At 42.3% G+C, this 24,840-nt stretch overlaps 1 protein-coding gene across 2 annotated transcripts in view; it reads right to left on the reverse strand.

Annotated features, from left to right (window-relative positions):
• The window catches only part of coro1ca (coronin, actin binding protein, 1Ca), a 32,634-nt gene that overhangs the window by 6,347 nt on the left and 1,447 nt on the right, over positions 1–24,840 (reverse strand). Inside the window, exons 2-6 of one of the 2 annotated variants that reach the window (XM_068702810.1) lie at positions 18,869–18,889; positions 13,454–13,650; positions 1,851–1,973; positions 506–635; positions 163–344 (exon numbers count right to left, since the gene is read on the reverse strand). In XM_068702810.1, the coding sequence (XP_068558911.1) occupies positions 163–344; positions 506–635; positions 1,851–1,973; positions 13,454–13,650; positions 18,869–18,884 (648 nt within the window). In that variant the 5' untranslated portion in view covers positions 18,885–18,889. The remainder of the gene's footprint in view (positions 1–162; positions 345–505; positions 636–1,850; positions 1,974–13,453; positions 13,651–18,868; positions 18,890–24,840) is intronic. The other variant, XM_068702811.1, reaches the window with a different exon arrangement.

Here is a 24,840-nt window from a genome sequence, read left to right on the forward strand (position 1 = left end):
GTTAAGGGAACAAGGTTGCTGAATGCAGGCCTTCCAGCTGAAGCAGTCTCCCTACTTGCAGCCCCATCTAACTGCACCTTGACTTATATTAACCTCACATATACGATACAATATAACAAAGAGAAAATGTCACAACAAACACATCTTTTGAAAACTGCTTACAGCAACCAGCATCTCCTTGCGGGGATCGATGACACGGATGCCCTTGTCCTTGCAGGCGGTGCAGATGAGGCTACCGTTGCGGTTCCAGGTCACGTTGTAAATGACGTCTGGGTGCATGTCATCCAGGGTGATCATAGCCTCTCCTGTGCCCACGTTCCAGATGATGATCTGGTTGTCACAACCTGAGGACAGAGTGGTATAAAAAGGTGAGCAAGAAAGCAGCACATCCAAGTCTGACACAATATTTATTGCCACTAAGATGGTATGATACAACACAAAGACTTCTGTTTAAATAGAATTTCAGCTTGTTTTGTAGATTTAGGGATACAGAGAAAGCTCTTACCTGCACTAAGAAGGACGTTGCGTGCTGTTGGGTGCCATGTGATGATGCCAACGCGCTTGGAGTGGCCCTCCAGCACCACCACTGGCTCAGCCATTGAAGTCACAAGGCCATTCTCAGGAATCTGCCAGACCTGTGGGGTCATAAACAGGACAGAGTTCAGGGAAAAACAACAGTGAAGCCGGAGGGACTCCTATTTTTACCCCCGTATCTAAATTCTAAAAGAGGTTATTGTGAATCCGTCAACCCCATCCTACCAATTGTATTACTGTGCAAGGGACACCACAAAGATGTAGTTACCAAAAGGAACCTGGGGGGGGCAGCAGTGACTAAGAGTTCAGTTAAGAGTTGCTATTTAGATTTAGTGACAGATGGGACTTAAAGTCAGATTTAGGAAAATACAGAACAAGAATAGTCCTTCTACTAAAAATGATAAACAAAAATGAAGTCTGCTTTACCACTCACCCAGCAGGATTTCTGATGATAAATTAATTCACTTAGAGATTCACTGTTGACACATGAAGTGGTATAACAATCCCTTTTTCTCATTGTTTAGCAATACCTCTGTAGCATTTATCTGCATTTATTCAACCACCTTTCTTAGCATGCTAATAAAATGATATAAAGGGCTCTGTATGCACACATGTTTTAAACAGCAGAACTGGTTAACATGCAGTGAGTTGTGCTGATGTACATTATGCACTTTATGTGACATGACAATTAAAAGCCATTCTTTTTTTGTAAAAATATATATTTATAGTTGATGTAGCCACGTCCACATCATGGTGCATGTCAGTCTGCAGTTAGAGCGCTTACTTCCCCCAACTCCAAACATCAACAAGAGCCTGTTTAGGCTGCGAGTTTTCCCTTCAAAGATCAAATGCTATGAAAAGAGGAACCATTGATAGTTTCTCTGCTCATTTCATGGCTTATACTTCTGCACACATGAACTAAATATGGCCTTGATTCAGAGAGGGTTTAACAAGAAGTCAGGACTTTCAGGTGAGGAAGTAGTAGCAGCAAACAAACACAGGCAGCACACTGATCTCACTTCACTGCCCAAATAAGGACATATGGAGGAAAGTACAACTGCAGTCTCAAAAAAGTCAGTGACCTCAGCTCAATAAACAGCTAAATCATTCCCCAGCTCTGATTACTGCAACACATATTTGAGTCTAATCTAATCCAGAGGGTGAGGTCTGCACCCATCCCCGAGTTACAACAGCCTGGCCTTCTGCAATAAAAGCACGTAGTCGCCCGACACTCATCAGCTCAAGAATGTGTGTGTGTTGCATTTACCCCAATTAAGAGGTCTGGGTTCAGGTGGAAAGGGTGTGGCAAACCTTACCATCACTGTGCAGTCCTCGGAGCCGCTGGCGATGACGTGATCATTGTGGGGGCACCAGTCAATGTCTAACACCGGGCCTGTGTGACCGCACACTGTGGGGTAGGATTTGTCAATGCGTCCCGTCTGTAAAGACAAAAGGTAAACAACACAGAGTAATGAGATTAGTTTTACTCTGATCCTGCTTAGAGAACATTGTCCGTGCTGGAGGAGGGAGCATGTTTTGAAACGGGTCAATTACAGTATAATCCTAAATCCCACCTGCAAAATGACACACACACACACACACACACACACACACACACACACACACACACACACACACACACACACACACACACACACACACACACACACACACACACACACACACACACACACACACACACACACACACACACACACACACACACACACACACGATTCATTCCACAGAGAAAATTTAATTATGTGCGAGTGACGCAGCCTGAGCTGAGAATCAGAACTGAGGGCGAGACTCCATGTCTGTTAAGGTACGATTCATTTCTCTTTTTGAAAAACCCTTCCATTGAATTTAATACAATCTTTTATTTGAGGATTTGGAAGTCACTTTGAAAGAGTGATGACATGAGTGTACTCAAAGAAACCATAACCATCCTCATGTACCAACACAGTTTGAATCGTTTGAAGACAGAACAACTTATACTGGAAAAGAGTATTTGATTACACAACACGGCACTTTCTGAATAAGACTAACTGTTGTCAAAAGTTTTTAAGATGTGTGGGGAAATCCCGGTCACACAAAAACATCTGCAAAGTGCTGTAGACTAGGATTTATTAAACATTTTAAACAAACTTAACTGCCTGAAGGCAGAATCTTGGTTTGTCACTCCATCTCTCACCCAGTTTTACTGCTGCTACTGAGATTAGATTTAGCCCCTATTGGACCACCCACAGTAATGAAGGAAAGTTATTAGTGGCGACGCCATTATACAGTAGTCGTGCCAACAGATGCTGAGTTTTCCGCAGCATCTCCTCACTTTAAAATGGTAGCCCTGTATCAAACACTAAACGGTTCCCTTTACATAACCCACATACAACTAATGGACTGGATGGCTACAAATGCATTCCTGATGCCCACCAACACACAAATAAACATACACACAGACAATCTTCAGTTATACTGTACATCCTTAGCTGGATTGGACCACTGAACCATACTAGCCAGCAGAACCAGGTGCTCTCTCTACACTCTGAGGTGACTTAACAAACCCATGCTGTGGACGGCTGTCTGAGACCGACCCGAATCTGTGTTGAATTCAAGTACCGCCACAGGGCTGAGGAGATGATGTCACTCACTGTGGAAAGAGTCCTGCTGCTGCAAGCCTATTTAAAGCATGATGGCTCCCCTAATATAAAAAAATTGGGAATTTAAAAAATGATGGCTTGAGGAGAATGACTAAACCTAAGAATTGTATATTCAATAATGAGTCTAGTAACCAAAACTAGACTTACACCTCATGAGTACATCAAAGTTAAAAGTTTGGAGTCACACATGGATGTTTTTTCATGTTTTGCACAAAGAGAACATCTTTTTGTGAATAGGACTTTCGACAGTTAAACATAATAAAGTAGGCCTCTCAACCATCTGACAGGGGTAAGCATGCATGCTCAGAGTATGCTCAAGGGATTTACACTGACGGGACACTCCAAATACATTCGGAGATCACACAGTAAAATGGCATGTCTTTGACGTGAGTTATTACAGTGTGTATTGACTGTCCAGGTGGCCATTTGTTTTTTACCAACACTAATCCACAGTTACCTGCATCTGCATGTTATGTAATTGTTTGCGTTTCTTTAGTGGCCTCTTGGAGCAATTCTTTGAAACTATTTCAAATAAGGCATCTCTGAGTCGTGTCGTCTCCCACTGCAATTTAGCTCCTCCCACTGGTGTGGACATCAAACTAACAGATCTGTGAGCACCAGTGAGTATACTAGTATCTACCCGCAGCACCGTATTCAACAGCAGTTGAACATCAAGCCAAATTTAATTCCATTTACCAAACAGCGATGCAGTAAACTAGAGAGAAGTGCACACTTTAGTCAGTGAGACCAGGACACAAAAGGCTCACACGGGAGAAGTATACCATCAGTGCTTTCTAACAGAAAGGGTTTATTTGAACCCAAATCACAATCTTTGGCTAAACCTAACCAAGTGGGTTTGTTGCCTAAACCCAAGGAGATGACTGGCAGAAAGCCTTCTCCCATGTGCATAAAAGGCAGAACTACTGGAGAGAGTCTTAAAGTTCCAAAGAGACCGAACTCACTCTAAATTGTACATTATGGCTTTTGAAGCCAAATGATTACATGTGACTAAAAGCTTTCAAAAAAGGACAGAACTGTGAGGTAAATAATGGCCATTTAGCCTCTTAGTGCAACTCCCGGTCTGCAGGACATTACGAATTTCAAAAGAGCAAGAAATAAAGAGATGCATCGAGTGATTTTGGTACAAAACAGAGTGAGGAACAAAAATCCAGAGGAGACAAGCAGAGGATGGTGGTCTGGGTCTCGGAGGGACAGTCCAGTCCCGGATACGAGTGTCATGTTGCTCAGACATTCCTGCTCTTAGACATTTCCCTGCCTCTGCTACAGCAGATACAGAAGCCTGGCAGAGAGGGCACTTCAAGCCGGCTGCTGTTACAGTGCACATCCAAAGTGGTTCGGCTGATATCACCAAGTAACACGATTCATATCTCAGTGGTTCGTTCATATTCAGTGAAAACATGTGTATACGTTTCAGTACAGTCCTAAACATGGACATAAGTGACTCTCTAATATATGAAAATATTTGGCCAGTAACCATGCAGTCACCTGACTGACAGAGTTGGGCCGTGACACATGCTCCACCTCCAAGTTTAGTGATCAAAGTCCAGTGTGTGTGAGAATGAACTCAGAGTGTGTGTGTGTGTGTGTGTGTGTGTGTGTGTGTGTGTGTGTGTGTGTGTGTGTGTGTGTGTGTGTGTGTGTGTGTGTGTGTGTAAATCACAAGATCATGTCTAAACCTCACCCTGACTGTTGAACACACCCTGAAATCTACCCTGAAGCGGAGTGTAGAGAAAGCAGACTTTGACACTGCTGTCAATAGGGATCTATGAGCCACCATCCGGTATCAGATAACGTTGCCATTACAGTTGAGACCGGTGACCTCCCCTCTGCAGCTGGCTCTGCTTCATTTTCATTTCGTTGATCACAGAACACAAAAAATGTGCATTACGAGATAGACGGGATATCTGTGCACGTAGAGATGTATATTACAGCTGAGCTTACTGGACTTTTCCTGCACATGATGTCCTGACGACAGCAGGAACAGGATGTAGAGCAGGAAGGACACAGACTGATGACCAGGTGTAGCAACAGGAACAGCACAAACAAATCTGACAAAGAGCGAACTGAGCTGTTGGCTCGTGCAATCACAGCAATCAAAGTTATTACTTTGTTTTCTTTAATAACTCTGCAGTAATTACTTTACACTATTTCCACAACATTAACAGATCCAAAGTGCTGTGGATCATGTTCAGTATATTTCTATTCTCCTCCAGCGGGCCTCAGAGCGCCATCTAGTGGGCTTAGGAGGCACTGCCAAATGGTGAGAATTTAAAATTACATTTTTGGTCATTTAATTAAGAAGCTAGAAAACCCCATGCATGCTAAAACCCCCATGCATTGTGAAGCCATTTGAATAATGTAAAAAAGTCCCCACCGATTCAACATCAATTGGTGCAGTACTACTATGTTACATTACACAGATGGGTAGATGTTAGTTGTACAATTCACAAACACTAAGATAATAAAACATGATGTTTATGTTCACTTGGCTCCTATTATGCTGTAAACTAACAAACACAACAGTGTTGTGTAATTGCAGCAGATCTGCTGCTTGTGTTTAAGAGAAGGAGGGAGTAGACTGATCGGGCATGTTTGTATATTATCACCGTTTACTACGAATGTTCCGTAAAACTCATTTATCTGAACCTGAGAACTGAGTGTTCTCAGTACAAATCTTCACGCACCATATGGTGCGTGAAGATTTGTACTATAACTGATGTAGGGTTGACTTAACTTTTGACTTTTCTTCCTTGTACATGCAATTAGAAGAATGTAAAAAAAACATTCACGATCAGCATAAATTCATGTTTTATGTCCGTGCTTGACACAGATTAAGACCACCTACGGGAGCGATCAGTGCTTCAACATCAACACTCGGAGACACTTCTCATTACATCCCACATGTTAACTCCAGTTCAGACATGCTGCAAAGATTCATACACCACCTCATACATTAAGCTCAGTTTTCCACCAACACTTTTAAGTCACTTTTAAGAATCCTATACTTTAGAAACAAATAGCTTCTATGGGTGACTTGCAGCAATTAACCATGAAGCCCCAGCAACACTCGAGCTTAGCTCTGGAGATCAACCTCCTGATCAACCTGAGCAGAGGAGAGCAGCAGCTCGACCAGAGAGCGTTCTTAACATTCCACACCTCGGCCCCAGGCCGCATGGGTATGACTAATGAGAGCAAGAGGGCCGCTAGGGTGTCAAATGTAGCACCCTTTGAGGTGTTAATGGTGTTCGTGTCCGATATACACAATTTGGAATTCCAGGGTATGAAGAGCGAACACAAGTGGATCTTGCCTCGAGTCTGTGTAAACATCTGATAACACGATACACAGAATGCGGTTTGCATCGAGTCCGATCATTGTAGTTGTTCATACCGCCGATCAACAGTTCAACTGAAAACCCAAAAGTTGCACACAAGGTAGCTTGGGACACATACCGCATTGCAGTGAGGGTACCTGTGGAAACTTGTTACATTCTCCCTTCGGTCTCTCTGGAAAAGCAAAACTTCAGACACATTTGCAAGTCTGTATTCGTCTTAAAATGAGGCATTTGTACGAAAACATCAACCAGAATGTCACCAACCAACCACAAGCACAATGAGAGATCGCTCAGGAGAGGTGGAGACGAAATGATGAATCTGACATTAATGAATCACAAGGGGATGAAACGTCTTGTGGCTCGGTCACATAAAACACATGGACAAAACTGCTGGTGGCCAAACGGGAGCTCAATGAAATGAAATGGCCTACTCAGACTAAAAGAAATGATAAAATATAGAGACGGCACAAGAGATGTGTCAAAGCAAACTGAAACTTAATTTGATATTACTGACTTATTTGATGGAATGCAGTTCTATGTAATTCAGCGTTTTACTGTTGATGTGTGAGGAACTACAGTTGAGAAGTGATGACCAGGGATCAACTTGTGCTGAATGCATGTTGAACGCGTTCAGCAGAGCGTGTCATACGAGTTCCCAACATAAGAGGTCTATTAGTGTCAGGTCATGGAAATTGATTCTCAGACAAAAGAAACCTGACAGTAATCCTTCCTACTGCTAAAGAGTGCATTTTAAGAGCCAAGAGCCATTTGAAAGAAACGTCCACTAATTTAAGAGTTTACAGTAACATTGTTCTCAATATCTTGCTGTTTATTGAACAGTAGTCACATCCATCTATCATCACAAGTGACTACCATGACTGTCAACAAGACATTTGTGTGTTTCCTATTTGGAGCAATTTGAACCTCAAGCAGAATTCAGGGTCAGATTTTTGGCAGCAAACAGTTATTTGACAGCGAAAAGTTCCACACGCACAGAAACCACTACTGCTGCATCTAATTAGAGTGGTAAGAAACATACAATGGTTATACTAAAAGCAAGAGAAAACTGATAAAAAGGCAACTTTAGGAATTAACACCGTGACTAGAAATCTGCTGGACTAACAGCAAGAGGGGGGGGGTGCAGGTATTAAGATTTAAATCAACTCTGATTCTCTTTAAAGATTCAGTTTATCAAATCCTGGTGTCAAATAGTCATATTATTTGACTAAAAAAAAGAAACCAAACTAGTTAAGATGATAAGATTTAATCTGCTATAAATATTCATTTCACTTCCTGCTCAGATTTGTCGAGATTCCTCCAGTTTTGTAGTCAGACTTCATGTTTGCAATATTGATCAAGACCTTAACTGTTCTATAACACTGACAGTAACATCACACTTTTACAACAAAAATGGGCCCAAACATACTAAACCAGCCAAGCAAGAAAATCATCTCCAAGGTAACCAGCCTACGGGTATAGGGATCGAGCTCAGCAAGACTTGAAAATGATTTAGTCCAGAAAACACTGCAAAAAAAACCCAAACACCCACACCACCAGAAAAGGGGCTAAACTCAGCAGTGGAATACCTAACATGTCCATAACTACACTACAGACATCTGTATCCTTCCAAAGGAATGTTTGACGCCTAGAAAACAAACAGTCGCATAGCAACAAGTACGGCTGTAGAGAATGAGATTGAACCACACGGCGACAGATACAAAGCTCAACATTGAAAACACGAAAAATGGATGAACGACATCCCTCAAGGCAGTAGAGGACATTCTTTTCATTCAAACAAGAGGCCTGCACACTTCCTCTCCTTGCAGCTCAACATGTGATTCACACATGCACACACTGAAGGGTCTGCATGCTGTCCACTGCTGCTCACTGCTCCATGGAAATTTCCACTTTTACAAGCCTGCCTGTGTGTGTGTACGTGTGTGTGTGTGTGTGTGTGTGTGTGTGTGTGTGTGTGTGTGTGTACGTGTGTGTGTGTGTGTGTACGTGTGTGTGTGTGTGTGTACGTGTGTGTGTGTGTGTGTGTGTGTGTGTGTGTATATATGTGTGTGTGTGAGAGAGATAGGGCAGGAACAATACAGTGCAGCACACTGCAGACTGAAACCTCAGCTATATATAGCTAGAGATAAAGTAGAAATACCTATACAGATATGTACTACAGATACACAGTAGTATTGTCCATTTCTGTTACATGGCTAGTCACAAGATTAATTACAGATAGCATCTAAGACAAGTCCACTGTTTACTACTACTACTACTACTACTACTACTACTACTACTACTACTACTAATATTTGGAGCAGCTGACATTTTGAAACACACCTGTTAGTATTCAGGTGCTCCTACAACAGAAGATATTTGACTGGCTAGAGGTTGGTGATGACTGATGACACAGGATCAGTGTTTCCAGTATGTCTAAGGCCACAGTGATTAGTTCCACACAAGTCATTTTTAAAATCTAAGACAAAACCTCTAATGAATATCAGGGGAGGGTCATTAACTTCTGTCTCCTCTTTGATGAGAATGCACTGAGTAGACATTCTCTATGGACGACGGCCATCTGTCCACAGTGTCTCCACATCTTCCTACTGTCTCCCCAGTGCATGCTGTGATACAGCTCAGCACCCGTGGCCCCAAAAATAATCATCATATGAATGAACAGATACTTTTAGAAAGAACTTAGAACATATAAAAAGGCAGCCCACCCCAAAAGATGTTTTGTGCCAGATTGGTGCATTTGTGTGCAACGGCAGTGATTTTGTGAATCAATTGCTTATGTGCAGTAGACTTTAAATGCATTAAATGACTGAAAATGGCTTTGTACACAACATCTGCTATCATTAAAAATGTAGCATAGCTTTGTCTTAAGGTTTGCAGCTAAAAGAAAGTCTGTTTTGTCTTAAAAAGCTACCAGGGCTCACAGCTCTGTATTTATGGATTATAAATAGTATTCAGTATTCCTGCAGTCATAGCGATTATCACATTAAAACAATTATTCTAATATGGCACTCACATACAGTGAGTGACTCTGTGACAGAGACAACATCTGACTTCAACCCAGTTCTCTAATCTTGGCCGCTCTTCATATTTCGGCCTATCCCAGAATTCACATGTGTGCCGACACTGCACGAAGCAGCCAATGGGAAGGCAGGGAGGAAATGGTCTTGGAAGGCTGTCAGGCAGGGAGCAGTGAATGACCATATATGGTAAAATCTGCAGTCAGCAGGACTGAGCGGCAGAGGCAGAGGCAACTGAGCAGTATAGAAACTGACCAAAGTATGGAGAAAGACCCTGGATAGCATGAACACGCAGCGTATTTTTTTTGAGAGCAGAGACAGAGCACAGCTTAGTTAGCAGCCAAACTGGTGCATGTGAGACAACAGAAATAATGCGTCACGGTGCACACACCCAGGGATTACCAGCAGCAAAGGTTGAGCACTGGATGAATGGTGCATTGAGGGATTGAATCTAAATCAAAACACACACACACACACACACACACTCTCTCGACATCTGATCATCCTTTTCTGAACAGAGGCAGCATTTGAAGCACTAACGTGGGACATGCCTTCAACGTTAAGCAATGCTCTCTGTGGTGTTAATGCTGCAGTTTAGGTCAATCTTAAAAAAAGAAACGGACAAAAGAGGAAACGAAAGACGCTAACAACGGACAAAATGACTAACCCACCGTCTGCATGGAAAATAAAGATACCGATGGCTAAAACGGCACAGACAGCGTGGAGTTTTAAACAATGGCATGCTTAGATAAAGCAAATAAAGAATATAAACCACAGCAACTGTAATGATTTACTGAAACTTCCCTTCTCACATGGCCAGCAGACAAAGAGGAATTATCAGGAATGTTTCACTGAACACTTGCTAGCTGCTGCTTTCACTCCCACAGCTTCCTTCATATGGAAATCAGGGAATAAATTAGCAGACATCCTGCTAAGAAAGAGAAAGGAGGAGATTGAAAGCATGAGGCAAGGGAATGACATGTGTTGAGCTGGACATCTGATGCCCTCTCTATAAATTCCTGTGTTCTGACAGGAGGAAGCAACAATACTCGTGGCTGTGCTGAGTCACGGCGGCCTGCCACAGTAACCTCTCCCTACTGAGTCACACAAAGACATGGCTCCACTGGTTGACGACTCAAAATGAGGCTCAGACCTCAGGTCAGGGCACAAGAGCCACAACATCAACCTCTGAACTCCAAGAGATGCTTTGCGAGTAGGTTTGTCAGAATAAAGGCTGAGGGAGTACAATGCTTTTTTTTTTTTGGAGGGGGGGGTGGGCTCATCATTTCAATAATTCAACCTCCTGACGTTATTGCGTCACCTCAACAAAGACGGTGCACAGTTGCATATGGCTCAATTGTGAAGGGGGAAGGAGCATCATCACACTGCTTCCTCCCCCCCAGCACCAAGTGTGGTGATGACAAAGAGCTGCGCTGGGAGAAAGCGTGGGACAAAGGCCCCGAGCAGCTGGCTGCCCACAGAGACCGGGAGCAACACAGTCTGGGCAGATGGGTTGGCCGGACAGATGCACCCTCACATGAGGGAGGGTGGGGGTGTTTAGGGAATGGGTGCCCTTGAAACAAAAATGAAATGAGACCCGGGTGATTCAAACTGCACGTGTACTTCAATCAGACACAGAGTTTCACAGCAGAGCCGTGTGTCTGACAAAATCTACTACAGTAAAACATTCGTACAGTCGTTGCAACAACAAAAGCATACTGATTCACAGATAAATTAGTTTAACCATAATAATCCTTGCTTAATCAGTTTATCAGAAGTTATCTTTGGTACTATAGCAACCCTGTTTTGCTGATGGTTGAGTCAAAGAACAAGACTCGACCCACTTTTGAGACCTGCATTGCCAGCTGAGAATACCATGGTGATAAATGCCAAAAATATATGTTAAGAAAAAGAATAATGTAAAAATGAAAAATGGGAATGCCCAATGTTGTTCCCATGTCCCAACAACTGACTCTCTTTATATGCTAGGCTATAAAACTGGTTTGATAGCAATACATTCTGGTCACACAGTCCAAAGATTAACAGACATACAGAACATACTATTATTCTTAAATAAAATGGTATTCCCCTTTCAGCTCTAGTGTCTCAATGCAGGGCCTGTTGAAGTGAGGAAAACACTATATCTGAAGGATTAGTCGGCGCCACAGCTGCCAGATTGTATGCAGTAAGATCTAAAAATCAAGAGAGAGACTTTTTTAAATCTCTCACTTGAGGAAATTGCCTGAGGTTTACTCTGCAACATAAAGACATCAGTCTCTCACAACCTTTCAGTTGAGTAGTGAAAGTAGACTTTGTTCAGTAGACACACCATAACTGTACCGGGACGTGACATGCAGAGGGCAGATCATTCAAAACACAGACAGAGAGGAGGGTGGGAGGAGTGTGAAACGGGTCGAGCCTGCTGCCCCCCCCCCCCCCCCCCCCCCGAGTACCAGCTTTGTATTGACTGACGTGCTGAGAGGTGTAAGCTGCGTGATGACAGGCCTAAGGATCCGGTCCCCTATGCCAGAGCCTTGGCAGTCCACTGGTGTACAGTAATTACAGGCCCAGGTTAGATCCATCAACAATATCGCAGTACTTATGTCACTCACTATGTCAGGATCTGCATTGCTCAAAGCTGCCAAACAGAAACAACAACAACCGGCAGTTCACCACTATGGCACCCAAGGGCTCTCTGGAGGACGTGCCAGAGTCCCCTGTTATAATCAGTCAGATCTCGAGTGCACCTTAATTAGACTAATTATGACAGTGGAGTTAAAACAAAAGCGAATGATGCATTCACCCAACTAACTTGTTTACCGCTAAACACTCTTCAAATGACGTGTTGCCCAACCCAAAAGTAAATCAAGATGGAGTTGAGCGACTCCTTATATGGAGGCAAGGATCAGGAGACCGTTCGCTCCGGGGCTTTTGAGAAGTTTCTGTTGTACACATGAGGGTGTGTGTGAAACAGCCCGCTGCTAAACATTAATCCTAAGGTACACTAACACCAACAGTCAACAGTCCTGCTTCCAAGAGGTGAAGCAGTCAATACAAATTAATATTTACTGTACATAAAGCATGGGGAATGGGTCATTACTCTCAGAGGAATCAAGATTTTTTCACCCTGCCGTTTAAGTTTTTTATGTTTACATTCACTTCAGTCCAAATATGATCCCAGAGAGAAAGGCTTTCCTTCCCATTATGTCATCACTGACGTGAAGGCAATTTCATTTCACCCCCAATCTAAAAATATCCAGACATAATTTCATCCACTTTAGTCATCCGTAACAAAAACATGACATGCATAACTGCACTCAAAAAAGACTTGCACTTTAAAAAGGTTAGCATTACACCGTTTTAATGCATCATGTTCCCAGAATAAAGATGAAAGACATGACCAAATTAAACCACTTCTTTCAAAATGCAAAAAGTTTAGGGTGATAGGCCTGTTGGTTAAAAAAAAAAAAACCATTAAAAAAAGCCAATATGCAGAGATTGTAGGTGAAGAGCGTAATCTCAAAAACATAAATGTTCATTTCACCCTACAAACTTTAGGTTTCGTATAGAGGGGACACCATACTGAGAATTTTAGTGTTATTAAAGCACAAAAATATTAACCAAAGCAAGCTAAAACAAAGTTGCTGATTTCACCTCAGAGCAAGTAATACAAACAACTTAAAAACATGTTAACAAATGGACTGTTAGGTACTCACCGTGTGCTACTGACGTAGCATAAAGAAGTCGTTTAGGCAAACATGTATACACATATGGTTTATCTCCATCTAGCGGTCTTAGAGGCCAGTCCTGACAATGCAGTGCTGACTCAATGTGGCATTAAATACTCTTACATGGTACAATAGAAGCTTACCTTTTGAAGAGGAAGAACGAGGAAAGCGCCTCCGCCACTGGCCTCGATAATTAAGGCAACAAACTTGGGGTTGACTGCACAGAAGGAGCTGTCCCATGTGACCCGTGACACCCGGATATCATCGTAGCATTGGTCAGTTTTTACCGCCTGGCCAAAGACGTGACGGAATTTGCTCTGCCGTACAACTCGTTTCATATCTGTGCAAAGAGCAGAGAGGATGATTTAACATTTGCTCGTCATCAGTTTAAGATAACGGGTATCTAAGGAACAGCAATATGAACAAATATATGCAGTATATAGACTACTTGAAAGACTTGAGAACACAGACATCCCTTCCACAGACTGCAGCAAAATCTTTTTCCACGACACGTGTTCGGCTCTCTCACTGAGGGTGTTTTGTAACAAACCATGGCTACTTGCTACATTGCGGTGCAGACAGTTTCAAAGAAGAGTATTAACAACACATGTTGTAGCTTGCGACTATGAATTTGACATCCCGTTTTGAAAAGGGGGATGATGATGTGCGAGTATGATGGTTCAGGTTCATTACAACACTCTTTAAGGAAAGTCTTGCTACTCCGACCAACATTTCTCCATTTTGCCTTACAATAAATTCTTCTGTTGGATAAGAAATAGGGGAATAAGATACTTTCAAGCCAAAAAACGAGCCAGATCCCCAAACAACACTTATCTAATATCCCCGTGTGGGTTCTCCTCACTCCTGTGATCACACAGCAAGCAAGTAGAGTTCCTTCAATCATAAATTAAAAGAAGCGAACGCCACAGTTCACCATCTTATTTGTATTATTGTTATGCCTTTGTGCCAGTGACACAATCCCACGGCGAGACACAGGAGTGGGACCGGACATGAGGACTCTTCATAGTAGGGTGCCTTTAAAGAATAGATGCCACCATGTCCAGAATTTAACCTGGAACTGACATGTCTCTACAATGGAATCGCCAATATCCAGGATTTGAGGATCTACTGTGGATAACGTTGCAGGGTTTACCCCTCTAGAGAAGATCGCAGATTAACAGGCTGCTGGTGACCAGGTGATGTAGAGGGAGCCAACCGGTCTGCAGCAGGACGGGCCCGCTGCCCCCCCGAGGTGGATTGAGAGGAAGTCTCGGCATTAGAACCCTCCAGTGACAGAACTACCCGGACACTGATGGACAAGATCCGGAGAGCGCGGCTGAGTGGCCGCTGCAGGGACAGAAGCAGCAGAAGAAAAAAACTGTGTGGTGGAGCTTCGGCTGAGGACGTCACACCGCCACGGCTGGACGTATCAGGAGCAGGATCAGGAGAAGCTCCAGTGGGGAGACAGTCTGGATACAGGCCGGTTACTCCAGAACCGTCTGGGTGGTCCAGGGCTTCATCTGGATTTGGCAGGTGTCGTGACGTTACACCCATGACGAACATGGATGGCCGTGGACGTGTTGAATCCCACAGCACGAGATGGTGGCGTTCAAGGCTCAGATTCTCCTGACCTCTGCGGCCGCCGTGTCAGAAACACCTTCTTCCACACCATTCCAGTGAGCCTACAATATCTTCCTTGAGGTTAGTAACTTTTGTTAAAGAGTGTGAGCAGCAGACAGTTTTCACGAGTCATGTTGATGGCATAAAAACAGTTGTGATGTTATCTGTATTCCCTGTTGGCTAGGTTAGCTCCAATGCCAGCATATGAATAATGAACAAAACAAACATGCTTGATGATATTTCATAGGAGTCTTTTCACTGCCAGTTTCTTTTCATCTTCAGTTGTGCCAAATTTTAAACATCCAAACTACTCAAACGCTTTATATGTGGCACACTTACAAAGAGCTACTTCCAAAGAAAAATAGGACATACCCAATACAAACAGATGTAAACTTTGTAGCTGGTTCAGCTAAAATCTTCCCCAAGACAAGAATCTGCTGGCAGACGAGAGAGCTTTGGAAAACAAGCCCATTCAAAAGCTACAAGTCCCAGTGTTGTGCTTAAAATAACAGACCACTTCCAAAGATAATGGAAAGCTGGCCAGTTTCAGATAAACTAAAGGTCAAAACAGAGGTCCAATCCAACCTACAACCTGAAGAAAGACGAAAGCTCTTAAGTGGTCTTTGTTTTGTGAAGCTCCTCAAATCTTTTTTTTTTTTTTTTTGGAGCACATGGTAACAGTTTGCCAGCCTGAATCACCAACATGATAAAAGCACAGCACAGGATGTGGGATATGTTTTGGACGTGGTTTTCCATTGTGTGTTTGTGTGAGAGAAAGAGTGAGAGAGTGAGAGAGAGAGAAAAGCTTGTATGGCAAGTTTCTGACAGGACAAGGATAACAACACAAGCAGGAAGTTCTTCCTGTAGAGAAGTGGGAGTGTCCTAACAGGCTTTCTGTAAAACACATCAGTCGTTACAACTCTTTATTTTTGATGTCTCCAAACACAGACTGTGAGCTAAAGGACTATTTTATTTTTCCAGTTGATGACACTCGAGCGTTCGGCTAAATCTTCCCTAAATTGAGGATTTTCCAGTTCTCGTTGAGTTACATAAGATTCTCTAAATCCTCCTCTAAACTTATCTGGATCAGAGGGGCATTCGTCTAGGAAACTGAATTTGATTACTCCGTGAGAGCTTGATGCACACCAAGAGCAACGGACTGACATCCAACTATAAACGGTCTCCAGACATTTTGGGAGATACATTAGTTAAAAATAGACATTTTTTGAAAGGCAAGAAATTTATTCTCTCACAAAAAGGTGCTTAAAACTTAATCATTCCCTAATTTCACCACATGTCATCGGCATTTGTCACTGCTGAGAAAACCTGACATGATCAGTTACGATTCAAGTCAAAAATGGGAACAGAAAAGTTGCTCTTCCTTACAGCAATGCAATAGTCGTCTGGGGCAACAATCAACAAAGACAACTTGGTCATGAGGAGTGAAGCTTGTTTGCTTAACTTCGGAGCTACAGATTTGTCATAATCGTGGTGGAATAGAAGCTCCGTGTGAACAGACACCTAAATCAGAGACCTGTCGACTGGGAGATTTAGCAACAGGGTCCAGTGTCAAATTCCAGCAGTACCAACGGCTGCTGTCTAGGTTTTTACTCTGTTGACTGGCCATGATTGTTGTATTTAAACAGTAATATAATATTCATAATATGTACATGATAATTTTTATGCAACTGTTATTAGCATCTGCTATAAACAATCCAGCAACAGTCATACAATCAAACTGCAGTCATGAGTTATTGTTGCGGCATCATTGTATGCAAATTCAATTTCATAGCCTCGGGGCCTATGGTACTTTAACGTGGCCCTGCTGATCACACTTCTTTTCATGATTTAGTTAAGCAAATATGGAATAAAAACCCTTTAAAAGTAAGATATTGGGGGAAAATATTACATGAGATTGGAAGAAAGTAGAATTTGTCATATGTGTTAAACCAACTGATTGTCGAGTGTTTGACTAAATGTTGTCCACTGAGCTAGTCCCTACTGTTGACTAATGGTACCAGCTGTTCTCCTGGGTGAGGTTATTGCGCTTTCCTAAAAAAAGGGAAGGAGTGAAAAAGATGGGAGCAAAGCAATCACTGATGAGGCCATTGCCAATTTATTAGTAATTGAAATGGCCAGAAGAAAGAAGGGTAATCTAGTATGATCTTTTCTCCTCTCAGGTATGATGTAACTGCATTCAATTTGGGTTAAGATGTGAAAATGTGCTTTTGAGCTTAACAATTATTGAGAAATCATAACCCCATTGAGACTAAAATGTGGCAATGGGCCAGTATATATGATTAATATGGTAATCATCTAGTTTGCCCATCATCAATACTGACCTCTGGCTATCATCACAGGTTTGAGTCCCTTAATATTCCTTACTGCCAGTTTGCATTATTGAAAAATGTCTAATGACTGCTCTCTCAGCCATCCTGTTTCTATGCTTTTCTGCAACCGGTGCAGTGAATTAAACTTCCAGCAACAAGAGACACAGCTGTGTCAGAGGTTAACATTTGTTTTTTCTTCTAAATAGAAGAGCAAAAATTAACTTTATGCCATGGGGCAATTGCATGGCTGTTTAGTTGGCTGCAATCTGTCTCCAAGACATGTTTAGCAACACAGACACGCTGCTTAGCAACATCAGGGAAATCCCACCACAGGAAAAGAAACACAATACAAGAGTAAGAAATACAAACTCATGTCTTAAAAGATTAAATTTAAAATTGCAAACAACTGTTAAACTTAATTCCTTGCTTTGCGAAACCAGACCAAAGCTTAGGTTTCTCTACAAGAGTTCAGTCTGGAAAACATCCATTGGCAACGGACTGTGCTTGGCAGCTGGAAGCTCGACCAATCGGCAAACTATGGGAAGATGATGATGAGAACAAGCAGAGCTTTATTTGGAGTTTTTACAGAGCACGGACACGGTGCCTCTCAACTACTGAACCCTGTGAAGAATTACTTAAGCGCTGTAGATATAAAATGAAGCACGACTGCACGGCCCATTTCTTACCTGAAATGAAAACAGATTTTTGGCACACTATTGAAATAATTCAAAACAGCCACCATGTATTTCCATGTTGGTAAAACCCAATGGTAATATATCAAGTCAAGAGCAGTACAGTTTCATGATGTTGCTACGGTGAGTTCCTGTTTGTTGGATAAAGGCTGACCCAATCCTCTACATAGTCTTATCTCATCTTATTGATGACACACCCAACCCACATGAATGCTATGGAGCTTTTTCCTATTCTGAAACCAGAACAAGCAGAGAAGCTATCCGGCTGCTCTTGGCTCTGTTCATTTGCAGCAGAATAGTACATTGTTTTATGCAGGAGAGCTTTATAAGATGTGCCGTTTTACCGACACAATAGTGTGACTAGCCTTGACAAAACAATCAGTGCATTCTTGAGGTTAGTCTGGGCCTGCACAAAGATCCCCAGTCACACTGTGATTTAGCTCTACAAACAGCAGGAACTGCTCAACATCATGTGTTACCGTCGTTACAATCAACCACTCTGAAGGACTAGTTCGGTCCCAATAGGCCCAAGATGATCGCTAAATGTGACCTATGATACAGACACACACACACACACACACACACACACACACACACACACACACACACACACACACACACACACACACACACACACACACACACACACACACACACACACACACACACACCAAAAAAAAAAAAAAAAAAAGCATGAATAAGTCCTGTGCAAGATCGCCAAAACTGACAGTTTAGATATAAAACCTTTATAAAAGGGAAGGTTGGGCTATTTCGGTGTACACGCTGTAGGTCAGAGCAGACTGGGTTGGGTCGCAGCTGACTATGCAACACTGGGTCTCTGTGAGTAAGCCTTGTTGTGTATCCTGACGATCCTTTTCAGGAAGAAATCACCATTTCTGAGTCACTGGATGCTCACCGTGGTTAGCAGCCATTCCAACTGATACATGTGGTAAGACAGAAAAGAAAAAAAAAAAGAAAAAAAAAGATATTAAAATTCAATTTGCAGGGTAGTCATATTTGTATACAGTTGGGGAATTTACCATATTTCAAATAATACATTTATGTCAGGAGCACAGGGCAGGGTGATATGGCCTAAAATATATATTTTTTTGCTTTTTTCCACGACGGACAGCGCTGTGCGTGTGTGTGTGTGTGTGTGTGTGTGCTGTCCCAGGTGCTGAAAGCTAGCGGAGAAGATGGAAAGATAGATAGACAGTCTTAACAAACCCAGGTATTTCATTTTAGGCCATATGAGCAAATTTGTTTTTTCGGGTTATCGCTGTAATTTATTTGATGCGATTATTGCACATTTTGTAGCGTTGTTTTAATAAAAACGGAAAAGTCCTTGAAGTCCTCATCTCATCAGACACCAACTACAGTGAGCCGTCCTGTGCTCTTTGGTGAAGCAAGAAGAGAAGCACACAGTGACCAGAGAGGCTATTTATTCTGCTCAACACTAGCAGAGGCCTTATCTAAACGGCAAACTTCCTGTTAGACTTCTGTGGCTACCACAGAAAGACCAGGAACTAATAGTGAACACAGTCATTCTCAACACAAATATCTTACGACATACACGTAAAAAACACCAAAACCTCCAAATAACTGCAGGAGCCAAATTAAAGTCAACTCTGAATCCTGTAAATCAATTATTCAATACTCAGATTTTATGACCCCACCCCCTTTCCAAACATTAACGTCATAACGATCACGGCTGACATTTGCGCACAACAATGTCAACAGGGGCCGTGTTGAGGCAGTAAAATGCTGGCAGCAGCCTGACCGCCTCAGACAGAGACACCTTAGGGGAATGCTATGCTACTCAGTGTCACTCTCCTGAGATTTACAGCTCACTGATCCAGCCGTAATTCAAGCAAAAAAAAGACTGCAACAATCTGTTGGGTAAATCAGATGAAAAGGAGAGCGATGTACCTTATTGCCTCCTGAGCCAGCAGAGCTGACCCTGATGTGCAGAGACAAAAGGAGGACCCCACAGCCTGAGGAAATGACCAACAGGAAACGGGACCAGTGTGACACACTTTTCAGCATCCTTCTCTGCATTCCTAAACTCCATTTATATCTGACAATTCTGTTGAAGCAATGTGGGTCTTATGAAAAATTGAGTGCTAGACTTCACTTTCATTGTTTATTCAGACCGAACGTACATACTAAGACTACAAACACAAATGATGTGGTTGTCCTTCTCCTTGTAATGTCACTAAATGGCAATCTTTTCCTGCATCAGTAAAATGAAGTAATAGACAATCCTACATTTAGGACACAGTTAGGATATGGTGTGAAAAGGAAGAATTTAGACCGTTCATGCTCGCCGTTGAGCTCACTGTGTTCGGCCATGAAATGGTCTTCCTCTCACCTCTACCTCACAGTCACAGCACAGACGGCTGCCTTCCATTACACCAATTTGAAAATTGTTGTGCTCCGACATGAGAATGCAAAACAGCTACAAAAGAAAAAAAAAAAGAAAAATCTCAGTGAGGGCTCATGTTTGGTCAGTGTGCCAGAATGTATTACTGGAAGACCAAACACCTTTTCACTCACTTTACCCAGGATGCATCCGAGTGAACACTGAACTGAACCGAAAGCTGAATGAGACATTTTAAGTCGACCAAGGTTAAATTAACTTCCATGACATGAAAGCACAAAAATGGAAAGGGTTAAAGTTTTAAGACGAAGACACGGACAACTCCAAGATGGGACCTGTCAATCACAAGGTAGCCAAACCCTAAAGCACATCCTATTTTATTGTCTATTTTTCACTAAATGGGGACATAATTTATCTAATGAACATTTTTATTTCTCCCCACCCACTCGAAAACATTTTTTTACCAACCCAAAAATCAATGTAAACCATCACTTCCAATCACAGTGGAGGGGCGGGTCCAGCCTCTCTCTCCCTACATGCTTCATACAGAGCAAGTACTCTATCTTGTGCCAGAAACCAGCCTAACCAGGATTATGAAAATGAAAGATAATGGCTGATTCTGAGAGAACTACGTTGGTCAATACAAACTGTACAGACAGCCTGATATCTTTTCACCAACTTGTTTGTGGGGTTGAAAGCTGCCCTTGATGCACTGTGTTTTATAGTGCGCTTGGTGAGTGAGATGTGACATAACACGAAAATCCCAGCCACAAATCAGGATGAGCTGATGTAGGAAAGGGAGGGACGGGAGAATTAGAGCAAGAGCAGCATTATGACGAAGCCTGGAGAGTCTCCACAACAGAGTTATTTTAGAAAACTACTGTATACGGTGTATGTGCACAAAAGTATTTCCAATTTCTATTCCATACGTTTTTATCATCAAACATGCCAAGTGGAAATCTTTCTGAGATCCTGAGGTTGTTGCCCTGAATGTGTATTGCTGTAGTGTTGACAGAAAATAAACCTGTTTCTAACAACAGGTTGGACTTGCCAGTAAAGACCCATGAGTCCTCCCACAGCCTTAAAGGTTAAGCCACAGACAATGATACTTACAACCTGAAATTAAGTGAAAAGAAAAAGCTTTATGAACGTTGGTAATTGACTAAAACCACAGATTTTCAGAATTACTGTTTGACTAATTGATAATTTCCCACTAGAAAATACATTAAAAAAAAACATAGCAGCTGTTGCTTGTGCAATACCACTTGAAAAACTACAACATGAAGCTTGTTTTGAAGAGTATTCTGTGTTCATCTGTTCATTTGTCAAGTTCATCACAACCCAACATTTATCTCATCTTGAGCCATTAATTAGTCCAAAGCCGAGGTCACTGGTCACATAAAGCCCTATGGCGGCACGCAATCAGCAAATAAAACCAGGACTCAACCATGTTTCTCAACAAGTCTTATCCATCCAGTCTTATACATGTTCAGTTTTGCAATGCCTTTGTTTGTTGGTGCTTTTCATCATACTGCCTGTGAGTATATCTACAGTATTCAAATGTATTTTCAGAAAGTTTCATATCGTAACTTTAGCGACTTAACAGCGAGTAATAGTCAGACTTTTCTTTCTCACACACACACACACACACACACACACACACACACACACACACACACACACACACACACACACACACACACACACACACACACACACGATGTCGCCTCAGTGCTCCCCATACACTGGCTGCTTTTTGCCTTTTGTCACCAAGACCGCATGAGACGCCACCTAAATCCCCTTCCTGTAACCAAGGCCACGGACCACCATTGTAATCAGATTCCAGCTACATTCCACTGCTCTTTGCAACAATGAGATAAGGTGCTGCTTTTTTTCCACCTTTCTCCCACCCCGAGTGACCATGCAGCCTGTGCTCCGCTCAGTTAGAGTACAACTGGAACAAATTACGCACCAGTGTTTCAAGGAATGTTCCTGTATTCTTTATGGGAAATGAGATTTGCAGACACAGGAACAATGTGGCTCAAAGTCCAACTCAATGCTAGATAACACATAGACAGAGCCATTTATCAGGTCCAATCAAGCTCCTCTTACTACATAAAGACATACATGTATTAATAGCATAGAGTGTCAGACATTTACAGATGAAAGGACTTCAACACCAGAAGTCAAACGATGAGGTTTTGCAAACTTCTCATTCCAAAAGAAGGGAAAACAAACGTCCATGTGTGTATGTTTAGTGCGATGCTGTCCATACTTTAGATTTTACTCCGGCACAAACCTCATTTCCAACTGCATTTCTGTGCAGCAAGACTTAAAAAAGCTCTGTAATATGAGATGGGTATTTTGATTGCCTCTCAACGGCTCTCAACATGGCGACGCCTGAGCCGGGGGCCCGTAGCTAACAGTGCTAACAGCGCCAACAGTACAAACGATGGCAAAAACATGCTGACAGAGCTAACAGTGTTTAGCTGAGGGGGAACCGGGGGGTCACGCTCACATGCACTAAAAACATGCGTAAAGAAACTAACTCCTAAACTTCTTATCCTAGAAGTCAAGGTTTTAAAAAAATAAATAAAAAAGACCACTCCTATAAAATGACTCACAGGAAACACTCTAGTTTGGTGAGTGTTTGTGTGTCGGATTACTTTAGTATCTACAGCAACACAACCTGAACAGTTATTCTACCAACGGTTTCACTTGCTTCTTTCCAATCAGGTGATCAACACAACATGCACCACAAGAAGACAAATGCAGAACTCCTAAAAAGTACAGCTTGAGGAGTACATAGCATGTCCCTTCTTCCTCTTCCTGATCATCCTCTTCCCCCTCCCCCAGTGAGCAATGCACAAACCACTGCTCCATTTCAACAGATGTTGTCAGCTGTGGTGGGAAAGACCAGAGGAAGAAATGGTATTAGTCCGAGTGTGTTTATGTGCAATTGCTAAACTGCAAAGCATTACAAAGCCGGAGGAGGCTTGTCGAGGACATGGCGTCAGAAATTCCTCTTTGATTCCAAGCAAACTTATTTCTAAAAACTTTATAACATAGATACAAAAGGGGAAGAAATCACAGTATACCCTGTGTGTAAAACAAACACACACAAACATCTGACAAGCCCAGACAACTATTTAGATTTCTATTTTAATACTTAATCACAGCTTATTAAAGAGTGATGGCTTGTATTCTTAAACATTTCTAGTTCATACAACATCCACTGTTGGAGGGCCATGCCTGTGTTTTTAACCAAATATGAATTGGTGCCATGTGGTCCTCTTCATCTTCACTCCGGTCCAAACAAATATACACACTAATATGCTGAGCAGGTGGTTGGATAATGAGACGTTTCCTCTCACCTGTACTCAGAAATAACTACCGGACGACCGAAAAAAAAGACACTGCAGCAAAGTGAACCCATGACGTAAATCTAAAATCATTCCAAGAGTTTCTGGCAGAAAGTCCTCTTGAAAGTGTGGACTGAGATAACATCTTGGACAGACAAGACTGGACACAAACTGAGGTATTTCTGACACGTTGAAGGAACGCACTATTTGAGTCCAACCGAGATGAAGATGCCAAACTGTTGACCAAATATTTAGCTTATTTCCACATGATTATTTCAGTAGCCTGACACGAGAACTAATTGTAGCAGAGGAGATATCAAACTGCTTGCTGGACTAGTTCTATCTAAAGTACACATTCCTTAAACGAAGCACAAGCCGGAACCTGTACTTCTTAACTATGTCAGTACAATGATGAACAAGGACTTCAGATGTAATGAATATGTTGGATACTGAACCGTATGATCTATCCTGACCTGAAACCAATTGAAATTGTTGAAAATACACTTGTGATTTCACCACAGCCCACATCAGTGCTCCTTGATGCAGCTGATCACATCTTGTGCTTATTTCCCTCTGCTTCCTGACCCACTTCCTCTCTAGCTCCGGTAAAGACGGCCAGGCTACACACTTCTAAAAAAGACCGTGTACTTGCAGCACAACCAGCAGAGGTTGATGCGTCTGGAATGGTTAACGTGCCCAAACACAGCTGTAGTGCTGTTGACTGTTCACCCTGGGGTCACCCCGGCAGCCATCACCCGCTCTGCATCCCACAGAGAGTGTTTTTGCGAGGGAAACTCCTGCAACCCCAAAGCTGATCACACACGAGATCCAAGTAACCTAGTTCAAAACTGGGGCCCAAACATAATAACCATGTTGCTCTTTTGGCACACTTGCACACAGTCATTACAAATCAAACTGACACATCGTCATGAACAAGTAAATGAGCCGGTGGTGACGGTTTGGGTCATCACTCTCTCCAGGTTCCAACTAATCAAATGTGAGGATATGCTGCTTGTATGATTGTTGATTTAATACATATGGGCAACAAATCCTTACAATGTTCTTCTATTTCCCTTATAATAGGACTATACAATGAATCAAAAGAAAATCAATCAATAATTTAAATAATCTTAAGTAGCTGCCCTA

Source organism: Cebidichthys violaceus, unplaced genomic scaffold (genome assembly GCF_023349555.1).
Source record: "Cebidichthys violaceus isolate CVI_PGR_0920_01 unplaced genomic scaffold, fCebVio1.0.p SCAF_9, whole genome shotgun sequence".
In the NCBI taxonomy this organism is placed as follows: Eukaryota; Metazoa; Chordata; class Actinopteri; order Perciformes; family Stichaeidae; genus Cebidichthys; species Cebidichthys violaceus.